This window comes from Calidris pugnax, unplaced genomic scaffold, assembly GCF_001431845.1.
Source record: "Calidris pugnax isolate Ruff unplaced genomic scaffold, ASM143184v1 scaffold246, whole genome shotgun sequence".
Taxonomy (NCBI): domain Eukaryota; kingdom Metazoa; phylum Chordata; class Aves; order Charadriiformes; family Scolopacidae; genus Calidris; species Calidris pugnax.
The window spans coordinates 214,643-229,471 of NW_015090989.1; the positions used below are offsets into that span (position 1 = coordinate 214,643).

Consider the following 14,829-nt stretch of genomic DNA (forward strand, 5'->3'; position numbering starts at 1 on the left):
AAAAACCAGAGTAGGTGGTAGCATCTGATTTTAAATCTTGAAACAGAAGTCTTGGCTTCTGTCTGGCCCTAGTATTAAGACTTCAGAAGGAATAAGCAGACATCTACCAATTGATAGTACCTCTGAATTTTCACAAGTGTTAAGATTTCTATTTTCTCTTGGTTGTTATTATTCATTATGTGCTCTTGGTTGGATTTTTTCTTTTTAAATGTAACAGGATTCAGCGCTATAATTATGGAGGTAACAGTTATGATCACAGCTTTAGAATTAAGTGACTTGCTTTGTTTTCCAGTAATATCAGGGATTCAGTGTTTCTGGTCAGAATATCTTCGAAATCAGAAAAAAAAAAAACCCACGGCTATAATAGAAGGCACTTTCTGAGAGTTATAAATAGATCTGTTCTGTTCTGTTCATTTATGAATTTAAATGAAGATAAACAAATTTTGCAGTTAAACGCTCATCAGCTACCAGGTACTTCATTTTTCCTGTATAATATTTGTACAGGACACTCATTAAACTTCCTATGTGATTAAAACTCATGGATTTACTTTTTTTTTTTATAAACTACATTTGATTTTTAAAGGCATTTTTTCTTGCGATTAGTCATTCTACTTCCTCTTCATTAGATCCTAATGTTCTACTAGAGAAAATAACAGTCAGCTCAGGTCTCTTTCAAAATGAATGATGAGTCCCATTTATGTGAATGAAACAGAGGCACTTTGTTTTTATCAAAATGGCAACTGCCTCTGTTGTGCTCTAGCTGAAGGAATCCTCTAGCAATTATAAAGTCCGGCCATGGCAGTCATGCTGAAAGAAGACAAGTGCTCAATAAGCAATGATTTTATGAAACAGTGCTTGAAAGCAGGTAAGCATGAAGTTATAGAAAACAATGGCAGTTTTTCCGGGGTTGTTTTGTTGGGGGTTTTTTAACTATGTTAAGATAGGGGCCTAGTTATCAGAGAGACAGCAAATACCACCATCATGACAAAACAACAAACTCATATATTTTAAATTATTTAAACTCTACAAGTATAGACACAATTATGTACTCATGATAAAAAGTATACTAGAGAATTAATTTTCTGTACTTTGACCATATCTAGCTATTCTATCTTGCTTTCTTTAATGTTAACTCTGCATCTCCTGAGTTAATGGTGAGTGTGCTGAGGATATTTACATGTTCCTGTAGTGCTGTTTACCCATGTTAGCAACATACTTTTTCAATGTTGATTTGATTCCATTTTAATTGCAGAAACTATACAACTCTTTATATGTGCTTTTTTTTATTTAAATAAAAATCACTATGATATAAAACGATCAATTTCTCGTTTCAGAAGATAATTCCTGATTTGGGAATTCATACAATGAACAAGGTAATTATTTTATACTCAGAAATGCTGATATATGGATACATACCTTGACTTTTTCTAAGTGATCCTGCAGAGAGTCAATTAGCAGATCCCCCACTGGCTGCCAGGATCCCTTGAACACTTCAGCCTGGCGTAGTTTCAGGTCCAGTTCGTCCATTGCGTCTTGCAGGCCCTGAAGTCTTTCAAGAGCATCGTCTATCTTCTTTTGCCAATCAGCAGACTGTAGATTCAGCTTATCCCACTCGGTTCTGACGTCATCTGCTTGCCTCTGGAGAAGTTTAGTGACATTCTGGGCCCTTTCCTCAGGTGACAGGTCTAAATGTGAAAGTCAAGAGGCTTTTAAGACATATTTTATCTTAGAAGAAAAATAATTGCCATCTGGATAAGTTCAAAGTTCAGTAAGAAACTATTCATAACCAAAGACACCTGTGAAATTTATTTTATTAATGTATTCTCATTTGAAAATCTCTTAACAAATTTTAATCTTGCACCATACATATCACCGAAATATGTATTTAAGTACATAAAGGCATTTTTAAACATGCAAGGTGTAGCTAAATGTTTAGCAACTGTGTCCTGATTCAGCAAAATAATTCTGCACATACATAATTATTAATCATTGTGGATATTTTGCTGCAATTGAGTGGATTTGGGAGCTTCTGTAGTACTGAGACTACAAGTTGAGTTTTAGGTTAAATTGCAGCTTTCAGACCTCAAATAGGCCTATAGTTATAGATAGCTCCTGAAGGTTTAGTGCCACAGTGTTCAGAAGGATGGCTAAAGGTTTCTTTCATCTATATTTTTAGCTTAGTTTATGAATACTGACATTCAGCTTGGAGCATAAAAGGGATGCTTTCATAGCGGCTGGCAGAATTTATTTAGTCATCGCTGATCATCACTGATGTTTCCAGCAATGTGTTATTACCCTGCTCATTCTTCAATTACCTCTTGGTTCTGGGTAGAGCTTCTCCAGTCCCTCCACAGGCTGCTCTGCTAAGAAGATTCGCACAGTCTCAAGTGCACTCCTGATAACAGGTTCTTTTGTTTTCAGCTCCCTCTTGAAAGTCTGAGAGGTGAAACAAAATTATTGTAAGTGGATGCATAATGGAATACTGAGTGCTAGCCCTCGTTTTTGTGAATTTAAGAAGAAAATTTTCATCAGCTTCCATGCGTATCTTACCAGTAGCTACAAAAAAAAACATGTAAAAGACATAATCAGCTTCTGCTTAACCTGAAATCACATTGGATTCAAAGGAGCAAATGTACTGTCAGCATGCTGCAAAGCATCCAAGGTTGCTGATCAATTTTTCACTGTGAGAGGGATCCCTTTTGTTGATTAACATCAGGGTCAACTCCAAAACTTCGCTACAAGGCTGTCTCTATATTGGACCACACCAGCACAGCTATTGGTTCTTGAAAGCAAGATTTACCAGGATTGAAGGAAAATCCAGTATGTCTTACATCTACCACTGCTGCTGGCACCTGTCATATCATTAGAAAAAAAAGAAAAGGACCAATGTATATTCACATATGAACAAATAACAATTAGTAACAAAAAAAAAATGCAATATACTAAATCATAACTCTCTCTTCTAGTAGTGGTGTAGATGCATCTCTTCTAAAATTATGTGAACTGAGATTTCTGAAATGTGGCCAAGGTGAAAATTCAGTAATATAATCTAGCCTAGACATAGGCATGCATGATTAAAAATTAAAGGGCAGAAAGTACTCCTTATGAAACAGTTAATTCCTAGTTGCTTTAATCAGAATTTATTATCAATTTCCATATCATTACATTTAACATTGCTCAGTGGTACAGTTGCTCCTTTTCAGATCAACTGTATTTCTACCTTTCATCTCTACCTTTCCTGTCACGCTTTTCGGCACCTGCCTTTTTTCTTGCCTTTTCTTCCTCTTTCCTATTTGCATTTTTCTTCCTCCAGTAACAGGTCCTGTTATTATCTCTCTTCTACTCCGTGCTTTTAAAATGACCATAAGTTAGATTCTCAAGGTTGGTGGCTGAAGTTTTGGTAGGCGACAGAAAGTATACATATCTCAGATTTTTTGGTTTATTTCTTTGTTTGGGTTTTTTTTGAGGTTTTTTTTTGCTTAAAGAGAATTTGAGATCCCATTAATCTGAATCCAAATGTTCATCACACAAAAATGCAGATGAAACCTGGTCTATGGGTTGCACACTGTATTAAGTCTTTTGCATATTGTACTGAATTTCTCTAAATAGTCCTTACAGCTGTTTTATTTCAACATTTTACTCTCTATTTCTGAAATAATACTGGACACATGTAGATAATTATAGTGCAGTGTAACACAAAACATGATAGTGCAAAAAGGAAAGCCATGTGCCATGAGTGGAAACAGATATTTTGCTCCAGAAAAAATTGTTTTTACAACACAGGCATTATATAGGCTTCTTCCATAATAAATTCACTGATTCAGTTAAATTAATTATGAAACAAAATTTGGGTTTCTTGCAAACTTATGAAATATTATAAATTCAATATTAAAAAGTTCATTACACTTCAAATTATATTTGATATGAAATGCTTTGTACAGGCAGAACTAATAATGAGAACCATATCTCAGTTTATAATATGAGCACTCACAGGTAAAAAAAAATTAATACATTTCAGGAAAGTAAACTTAAGGGAATAACTACATTATTCTCCTATAACTATTTAACTAAACTTCTTATTAAGTGGTCAAGAACTGACCATTAGGTTTGTAATTGTGAATCAGGAAAACCCTTTAGCAAAGTGTGCTTTCCGAAAGGAAACAACAAACTAAAAAATGATAATTTTTTTGTCACGGACATCAATGGCACTGGGATTATTTCACAGAGTGTATCTGCTATCATAGGGGAAAATATTATTTGATTAGTATCTGGGATAAAAGTTTGAAACAATCCTGTAGACCCTGAAGAATCAACACTGATTTTCACAAATATAGAAGAGTAATGTATATTAACAAGTAACTTACTGTTGGACATTGCTCTGCATAAAAACTGAGTGGGGTTACTCCAGGGTTTTAACTCTTTAACTTAGACATTTTTAGGTTTAGAAATTTTTATAATTCATACTTAAGTCTGTATGAAGTGCAACAGAAAAAGGAAATATAATAAGCCTTTTTCATGCTCCAAATGAGGAAAATCTCTTCCTTTAATTAGCCCTCATGCTCACCTTACGTTACATCATTCTGTCCCACTAGAGTGTGGCAGGTCTGCAGCTCAAGTAGGCCAGCAGGCAGAATAACTTAAACTGTTCCCCCATGGACTGTGTGCTTTGCTCTCATCTGATAGTGTTAAAAGTGACATCAACAGTTGTACTGGTTTTTAAACATTACAGTTGTAAAACAGCTTAAAGATATAATATGCTTTATAAACATCTCCAAAGAGAAATTATTTCTCAGAAATATATATGTCCCAAACCAATAAAAGAGAAGGCACATGCACAAAGGTCTGTTCTGCCCACACACACCAAGGGCAGGAAGGAGTCACAGATACTCCAGGGGAGCACACAATTACACCAACTTATAGGATATTTAAAAAGCCAGAAATGCCTTTGAGCTGGGATTTGAGCTTTGTATCTGGGAAGAAGTAGTACTGCTGCTGTATTCAGGTCAACCATAGGTGTGTACATGTGCAAATAATAAGGACACAAAAGAACCATACCAATCAAATATACCTAGCGGTGTTATATTTCCAAAAGAGGGTTAAAACCACATTCCTACAATATCTCTTGTGAACAGAACAAGGACAACATAATCATAGATGCATAGGGCATCCCAAAAAAGTGCATGAGCAGGAATCATTTTATCTATCTTCTCAAAAGAGTAGAGAAATGTTAATGGAAACTCTTTGACTTTCTATATTTTGTATTTAGACATAAACAGAAAGAGTCTCTTTCTCTTTTATTAAAGGAAAAAGGTGAACCAATCTGTTAAATATTTTCTTTTCTTACTTTTCCATTCTGGATGTTGGAGCTGGTGGATGCAATTATAGCCTGCAAAACCTGAGTTTTAGAAAAGTATACAGTACAGTGTTAAGATATATTTACAATTCTTGCTTTCCCTAGTTTTGATTAGCAGAACTCTACTGAGTGAGTTAAAATATATTTCAGTATAAGAAATTTAAAAAGGAGAGAATGAAAAAACCATGAGACTGAAGCAGTAGCACAGAACAGCATTAAAAATAATGAATGCTCACTTCATGCTATTCTATTGTAAAAAATGTTCTTACTGTATGAAGATAAAGCCAGATTTTCTGATTAAAGTTGTGTTGTGAAATATGTATACACTACCAATAAGAATCATAAGTAGCAATAGGTAAAAATTTCTGTTCTTTTGAGGAAAAAAAAAAAAAAGAAAAGAATTTATCTATCTAGAGCCCTGACAAATACATCTTTATAATAAGCAGACCATCATTGAAAGCAGAATTAGCCTAAATGAATGTCTAATTTACAGCTAATGATTTCAGGCTTAATTCCATCGAGTTCCTTAACTTCTTCCACACTTTGTGGTGACTGTAGAGGAAATCGAATGTGCATAATGTATGATCTGACAGATAAACAAGTAAACTACTTTATTTAAGCATCTCTATTTGTCATCAACACTACAGCAGTAATGGCATTCTGTCCACTATTTTAATAATGCATATATTGATCAGCTTATCTCAGACCTCCACTACCTCCTCATGGGTGTCATAAAATGTCTTAGACGGAGAAACACAGATTGTTTAAATTGAAAGATGAAAATATAATGAGAAGAGAGTTCCATTAGTAAAACTAGCATTCATCTCTGTTATTAGAAAAGCAGATATTTTTGCTTTTAATGAATTTTAAAGAGAAAGGGTGCAGTTAAATTAATTCAAGATGTTTCCCAACCAGAATGCTTTTTAAAAATTAGATTTGACCTCGATTTTGAAAAGTAGATATCAAATGTGCCACCAGAAAAGGTTAGTGTTTTCAAGCAGGAATTGTAGTCCTTCTTAGGCACTGTTGCTATAGATCTCATGTGAAAGAGTTTCCAGGGTATTGTTAATAATTAAGTTATATATTCATAAATACTTTTTATGCTGCTAATACAACCACTACACAGAAGATGTGGAAACTCTTAAAAGAATGAAAAAATAAGCAGGTTATCTGCATGATGTCTAAATTGCTTAATGGAGATTAACAGTAACATGTACACAGTTATCAATATGCTTTCAATAAAACATTATTTTGACACTTAGTAAAGCAAATAAAATTGCAAGATGATGAAATAGTGTTTTGTTGAACAGCAGTATTTTTTATCATTGCCTAGCCCACATCCACCCCCCCAACAGACACACAACCTAAGACTGGCACAGAAACAATTCCTTCAGGTGCCAAAAATCAACAAGATGACCCACTACATATATATGTAAGTCCAGAAAAAAAGTGGTTATGTGGGTGTAATTGGGATAAATTCCAAATCGCCTTGTCTAAAAAACACCTCACATTTATAACACAACAATGATTTTGACTGCACGGATATCTCTTTTCTCAGTTGAGTTCTAGCTCTCCTCAGGCATAGATTCAAGCATTTGAAATTTTCATTTGAATCCTACTCTTAAAATTTTTAAAGCCAATCTTGGCAACTAGGAGCATTCTAATGATAAGAATCAACTTCTTCCTTCTCTGGAGATTTTCAAGACCCGCCTTGATGCAGTCCTGAGTAATGTGCTTTAGGCAATCCTGCTTAGCAGGGGAGTTGGACTAGATGATCTCTAGAGGTCCCTTCCAACTCTGTCGAATCTGTGAATCTGTGAATCTGTGTGAACTTCTTTTCATCTCTGCTATGAATGTATAAGGTATTACAGATCGTCTTCTAAAAGATAGAAAGGTTAAATATGTTTGTTTTTCTTTAAAATACATTCTTAAGGGGAAATAAAATAAAATCAGCTTGCAACAGCTTAAAAAAAGGATTCAGGCATAAAATCGTGTTTGCATTCATCATGCCATTTCTCAACGGTAATCAGTTAAACTGCTTATAAACAAAGTTCCCCTGCTGAGCTAAGCTGTTCATTTAGATACTGCCTTTGTATTTCTGCTTCTCTAAAAGTAACTTTTCGAGCAACAGAAAGTCCATAGTCTCTGGTGGAAAAATACAATAGAGAAACTCCAAGCTGCAGAGACTTTGTCAAAGACAACCTGAAGTCAACAAAGCTCTGCACTGATTATTTTTCCCTCCTTCTCTGTAAGAGATCTTTGAAGAGCAGACAGGGTAACTTAATTTCAAGGACTGTGTTTTGTTCTTTTTTCCACAGGGAATCAGAATACCTACAACTAGAAAGGCCTCATCTTAAACTACAGAAGTGATACAGAATTGGAAAAGGAAAGAACCCGTGTTTCTAAAAAGAACTAAAATGTTCTAGCTTTGATACTAGATACGATGATTTTTGTCTGTACATATCTCCGTGTGGGATAGAATATAATCAAAAAAGAGAAGTGAGAACTAGTCTGTGAAGTCATTTTGCATCTTTTCATGACACCTTACTTTTATGCAACACTTGTCATCCCTAAAAGTTTTAAACACTTCAGTTGATTGGTGAGTGACAGAGAGGTCACATAGTCCATCACTGAAGTCTTTCCACCTTTATGATGAAACCTGGGAAGCATTTGAATAGCTTACAGAACAACATACAATATTAAAATTTTATGAGAAGTAATTTCTCTAGATGAAAAAAATATTTATTTGATCTAGGAGGAAAGGTAATGTTTTCAAATACTCAAATATTATTAAGATGAAGAAGGTTTTGTTGCTACAATTCTACACAAATCATTCTCTAAGTCTTGCTTTGGCTCAAGAGTTGCTTTGGTTAAAGGGTTTGAGTTAATGTGTTGAGATAAAGCAACACCTATATTTTTTTTTTTCATTCTGATCTTCTGCATGGGCTTTAAAACTACTTTATGGAAGTTGCTACAGACAGTTGGCTAGAACAGAGCTCAGGCATGGTGGTGCTCTACAAAGTCATGGATGTTTTGGCCTCATTGTGGTGCCTGAAGTCCCAAAAAATGTTTTGTGAAAAAGACACGTTCTACATGTCACTTCTCCAGAGGGAAGATTTAGGAAATGTGACCAAACTGCCCCTTGCAACAAAGCATTATTTTATCGTAGAAAAGATTTGTGCGCTGACAGAGAAATGTTTTCGTTCATCCTTCTCTTTGGCTTTCACAGCCATTAGGTAAAGATAGACCCTTGAGAAACCATATTGTCACTATCTCCCATCAGTCTGGTACTGTAGACAAATGCCTATTTGTCTATGCCAAAAGCCAAGCCCGGTTGTGTAGGATATTTCCAGACTTCTTACAAATTCCCAATAAACTTAAAGCAGCAAGATATGTCATGTTCTCTTTCTAAACTTGATCTTCTTACTATTTGTTCTCAAATGTGTCCTTCAGCATGAGGCAGAACAATCTATTAGAGCAATATTTGTAATACAGCTACCTGATGAATGGAGAAAACACAGGTATTTCAGATCCAATTTCATTTTATAGTACCATTTCACATTTCTCCATTCAGCAATAAAATCAGAGATTTAGGAACTTAAGAAAAAATATCTTTTGTGTCAAGTTTCACAAACTGAAAGCTGTATATATGCAGCAAATGTTTTGTGATGATGATCACTGGTTTTGGAATATTCTCACAGTATCAAGCTGTCTGACTGACAATTTAAATTATTCAATAGAAAACACATTTGTTGGAAATAACTTTTTTAGATGTCATGCTGTAATACACTTGGTCACCAAACAGGAGGAAAAAGCACATTGTCATTATCTTAACTAAAGATATGTGGACAAAGAGAGCTAGAAAATGCATCCAAGTTAATTCCAAGAAATGGAATAGTGTATAGTGGAGAAATGTCATAGTATAAATACTTCTATGGTTCATTCCAATCACTACAAACATTTACCTTTTAAACATAAGAGGACAATTCCTTTGTATCAATAAAGTTCCTTGCCCTTGATCTTATACTGTTCTTTGTGAAAAAAACCCCAAACCTGACACTGCATTACCATCTTCTTATTGAATAGGGATCTGTCCTAGTGGCTTGAGAACTGATTTCTATTATGGACATCTGTTATTAACTGGTGCTTCCCAGATTAAAGTTTTCAGAAGAAATCTTATCGTAAGGCTAGACAAGACTTTATGGAGTTCATAAGTGATATAGGAATAGGAGTTGCTGAAGTTGGGTGTGCAATACCAGTTACCTTTCACATGGTTCCTTATTCCCTCTCTTCAGAACAGTTTCTCCCTGTTTACTTGTTTGTTCATTGACTCTTTGGCTTTATTTTAGCAGGACACTAGTTTCCTCATGGGTTTCCTTGTGCACTGCTAAAAAAGCACTACTGAACTACTAGAACTGTGATTTCACATTCTGACCTGAATAGACTGCAGTGGTATAGCAAATTAAAAGCTGTTTACTTGAAAGCAGACAGAGGTTAAAATCAGACAGCTGTGAACTTGAGTCAACCCAGGAAACATGCTTAAAGCATACCTTTACCACAAAAAAACTGCATGAATCTTTGTATGAAGAATTATTCAGTAACACTGTGTTATTTTGGGGGTTGTTCATTTTGTGGGTTTAAAATATCCTATACAAGTGTTGGATATAGGTTCCTTTTTACTACAAAGCTTAGTCTAGAACAATCTTAACCATATTATCCATTATCGTTTCCATAAAGATTCTCTGATTAAAGTAGTATGAGCTACAGACAGTTACAGTCAGTTATCACAATACTTTCATTATGCACACAGTTGTGCATTAGGTCTGATATAAGCTACTCTTTTCACAAACATTCCCCAAAATCAGTAGCAAAAAGGGGTTTCAAAAAGCACACAAAGTTTAAATGCCTGACCTAGAAAAATTTTCAGAACTACTTATTTAATTCTCAAATAAGATTACGTTAGTATCTATTTTAGCCATGAAAACTGACTGTCTATGATAGTCTATGAAAATGCTGTACTGCTTTTAAAAAAAGCCAAGTATCTGGTAGTAAATACTCCCTTCCTCAAAAGGCTGATTTTCTAAGCTGTGTATGAAAATTGTAGCTAGTACTCTAATGTAAGAAGTTCAGTTTTCATTGTCTCTAAAATGTATTTTAAAGACTATCTTATTTTTTGCAACAAGGACCATTACATGCAGCACAGACCTGCAAAATAAAGAGCAATCACCAAAGATCATTTAAAAAAAATCATACCCTATGAATATCATTCTGTTTCTGCACAGAGGGAAGATCTCCACCAATGGGTGCTTGCTGTTTTAATTCATCCTCCTTCAATTGCAGCCATGCCAAAAGTTCCTGAAGAGAGAGATGCAGACGCTTCCACTGGTCTGTACTGGCTTCCAAATGGGATCTGAAAGCATGTGTTAAATATCAGATATATTCAGACACAGAGAAAATAAAAACCAAATTGTACAAACTTATTTACTGAGAAAGATCCTAGTGTTTCATTAACTTAATGATTTTTAAATAGCTTCAGTAGCTTTGAATTAGATTCTGGCAACACTGATTTAAATTTAGTTTCACAGTCCTGGCCTGAAATATCTGTTCGTTTCCCATCTGGTTTTGTTGTTGTTGTTGTTGTTTTGTTTTCCTCTGGATTACTAGGAGACTAATTAACTAAAATGTATAGAGAAGTTTTCAATTCAGAGAAAAGCAAGCATTCCTGTAAACTACTATACAAACCATTCAAACACACAAGAGTCATGTGTTTGCTCACCTTTAAGAGAACCAATGACATCCTTTCCCAAAAGAGTCATGAGGAAATTGTTAAAGCCGATAGAATCCCCTTACACTACCCAAATGTTTGTGTCATTTGAACAGGTGTGAATGAAATTAATGGAAACACTGGAAAAATTAAAAGATGGAATACTACTTCATGCAAACAAGGTCTCCACCATAAGAATAATTTCTAAATATTTCCTCTGTGTATGTGTGTATGTAGATGTGGTTTTTAATACTGGCATCAACAAGAACAAATGTAAGGTCCTGCACCTGGGGAGGAAGAACTCCAGGCATCAATATAGGTTAGGGGTGGATCTTCTGGGAAGTACTACTGAGGAAAAGGCCACCAGGGAGTCCTGGTGGATGCCAGGCTCTCCATGAGCCAGCAATGTGCCCTTGTCGCCAAGGGGGCCAATGGAATCCTGGGCTGCATAAGAAGTGTGGCCAGTAGGTCAAGGGAGGTCATTCTCCCCCTCTACTCTGCACTGGTGAGGCCACAATGGGAATACTGTGTCCAGTTCTGCGCCCCCCAGTTCAAGAGAGGCAGAGAACTACTGGAGAGAGTCCAACATAGGGCAACCAAGATGATTAAGGGATTAAAGCACCTCCCTTACGAGAAAAGGCTCAAGGAGCTGGGGCTCTTTAGCCTGGAGAAGACTGAGGGGAGACCCCATCTATGTTTACAAGTTCCTGAAGGGTGAGTTGAAGGACGATGGAGCCGGACTCTTTTCAGTGGTTTCCAGCAATAGGACGAGGGGAACGGGCACAAGCTGGAACACAGGAAGTTCCACTCAAAAATGAGGAAGAACTTCTTTACGGTGAGGGTGACAGAGCCCTGGAACAGGCTGCCCAGGGAGGTTGTGGAGTCCCCTTCTCTGGAGATTTTCAAGACCCACCTTGATGCAGTCCTAAGTAATGTGCTCTGGGCAATCCTGCTTTAGCAGGGGAATTGGACCAGATGATCTCTAGAGGTCCTTTCGACTCTGTTGAATCTGTGAATCAAGTATTGAGCTACTAATTTTCAGCAACTGTTTTTCTGTGGAGGGAAGATATGTGACTGAAACATCACTGGACTCATCAAATCTTCAAATTTATTTATACCATAGACAAAGCACACTAAAAGTCTGTCTCTCTAGACTTATAAATATGTTATTTTTTAATTTCTGGTTGGAATGAAATTCCTAATTCACTTTCAGGTAACAAAAGAATTCCTCTTTATTACTTTATTACTTGGTTTGGATATTTAAATGAGAAATTGCTGGAGGTAAGGACAGTTGTATTTCTTCCAAATGTTCTATAGATCCCATCTTCTTTCTAACCTCTTACATCTGGTAATTGGAGTGGCAAGGAAAGAGACAGATTAGCCATAGGCTGACAGAAAGCTCAGATGCTCTGGTATGTGAGCTGATGGAAAAATTGCTCCTTTTTCAAACTTAAAGGCTATGTGGGAGGGATACATATGCTGCCTTTTGATCTCTGCTCTCACAGGATAGCTGTGGGCAGGGACAAAACTGCTTCCCAGCACGGGCTGCTGGAGGAGGCCAGCCCTGCAGGCAGCGAGGGCTGAAGAAGCCCCAGGATGTCTTTGAAAGCAGTGAGGGGAGAGAGGAGCAGGGATATCGTATAGGGAGTTGCAGAAGACAACAACTAGAGCAAGGGCTTTTTTGGAGGGGATGCAGTCAAGGAGCCAAGTTTCTGAGACAGGTTAACTTCTGTCTCCCATGTTCATCTCGTCAAGCTTCCACCTCTACCACAAGGTAGAAACTGGAGGCAAATACCTAGGGTCGTCATTTATTCCATGGTACCCCAGATCTGGCTTTATATGGAAAAAGTGCACATAAGAGTGACCCAAACTGGTTTTGTTACTGCTGCTGTGCTCTGACCCTCCCCAGTTTGGTGAATAGGTTTCCCTCTACCCTTCTTTCAGCTTTGGGAATATATGTTTACATATGTACATTATGTGCACACACTCATATACTTTAACTGTGTTCAAGCACATGCAGACAAAATAGATAATAGGAAAAAAGTTTTACAAAATTAGTTCTTTATAAGAAAGAGTTTATTAGGATAAACTGTACTGACTTGTCAGAATGAGACTCTGTTGAATCTGTGAATCAAGTATTGAGCTACTAATTTTCAGCAACTGTTTTTCTGTGGAGGGAAGATATGTGACTGAAACATCACTGGACTCATCAAATCTTCAAATTTATTTATACCATAGACAAAGCACACTAAAAGTCTGTCTCTCTAGACTTATAAATATGTTATTTTTTAATTTCTGGTTGGAATGAAATTCCTAATTCACTTTCAGGTAACAAAAGAATTCCTCTTTATTACTTTATTACTTGGTTTGGATATTTAAATGAGAAATTGCTGGAGGTAAGGACAGTTGTATTTCTTCCAAATGTTCTATAGATCCCATCTTCTTTCTAACCTCTTACATCTGGTAATTGGAGTGGCAAGGAAAGAGACAGATTAGCCATAGGCTGACAGAAAGCTCAGATGCTCTGGTATGTGAGCTGATGGAAAAATTGCTCCTTTTTCAAACTTAAAGGCTATGTGGGAGGGATACATATGCTGCCTTTTGATCTCTGCTCTCACAGGATAGCTGTGGGCAGGGACAAAACTGCTTCCCAGCACGGGCTGCTGGAGGAGGCCAGCCCTGCAGGCAGCGAGGGCTGAAGAAGCCCCAGGATGTCTTTGAAAGCAGTGAGGGGAGAGAGGAGCAGGGATATCGTATAGGGAGTTGCAGAAGACAACAACTAGAGCAAGGGCTTTTTTGGAGGGGATGCAGTCAAGGAGCCAAGTTTCTGAGACAGGTTAACTTCTGTCTCCCATGTTCATCTCGTCAAGCTTCCACCTCTACCACAAGGTAGAAACTGGAGGCAAATACCTAGGGTCGTCATTTATTCCATGGTACCCCAGATCTGGCTTTATATGGAAAAAGTGCACATAAGAGTGACCCAAACTGGTTTTGTTACTGCTGCTGTGCTCTGACCCTCCCCAGTTTGGTGAATAGGTTTCCCTCTACCCTTCTTTCAGCTTTGGGAATATATGTTTACATATGTACATTATGTGCACACACTCATATACTTTAACTGTGTTCAAGCACATGCAGACAAAATAGATAATAGGAAAAAAGTTTTACAAAATTAGTTCTTTATAAGAAAGAGTTTATTAGGATAAACTGTACTGACTTGTCAGAATGAATGAAAAGTAAAAAAGTTAGTGAACTTGGCTTCTCTATCATATGTTTTAAAATGGTTTTAGAAAAGAATGCCCACCTAAGCCAAGTGACAGGATCAGTCTTCTGTTTCAGCAGTCTAAAACTTATGCTATATAAGGAGACTTGTGGAACTTCCGCCTGGGGGACATTTCATATTTCTGCTCTTATACCTCTTTTGTGTAAGTGTTGCTAGTTATGGTGAAATCCATTCTATGGAAAGAAATAGCTCCAAGCAGAGAGACTGAGAGTAGCCTATTCATTCAGGCTGGTGGCCAGCAACGTTTAAACTGACTGTCTTAGAAGTTAAGAATTGTTCCTTATCCTAACCAATAGGTTATTGAACACCTTGAGCCTTTTATTGAAAGAAAATATTTCAGAGAGGAGGTCTGTTGCTTTGAATGTTCAATGCAAGAATTCGCAGTGTTACAACTAGGGCTACTATTTCTGACTTGATTAATGGCAGCGGTAC

General features: G+C 36.6%; 1 protein-coding gene across 7 annotated transcripts in view; it reads right to left on the reverse strand.

Moving 5' to 3' along the window:
* Positions 1–14,829, reverse strand: part of DMD (dystrophin) — a 1,195,780-nt gene that overhangs the window by 205,718 nt on the left and 975,233 nt on the right. For all 7 annotated transcript variants that reach the window (XM_014954058.1, XM_014954055.1, XM_014954053.1 and 4 more), the window contains 3 exons: positions 10,607–10,763; positions 2,316–2,436; positions 1,417–1,685 (listed from right to left, as the gene is read on the reverse strand). In XM_014954058.1, coding sequence (XP_014809544.1) covers positions 1,417–1,685; positions 2,316–2,436; positions 10,607–10,763 — 547 coding nt within the window. The remainder of the gene's footprint in view (positions 1–1,416; positions 1,686–2,315; positions 2,437–10,606; positions 10,764–14,829) is intronic.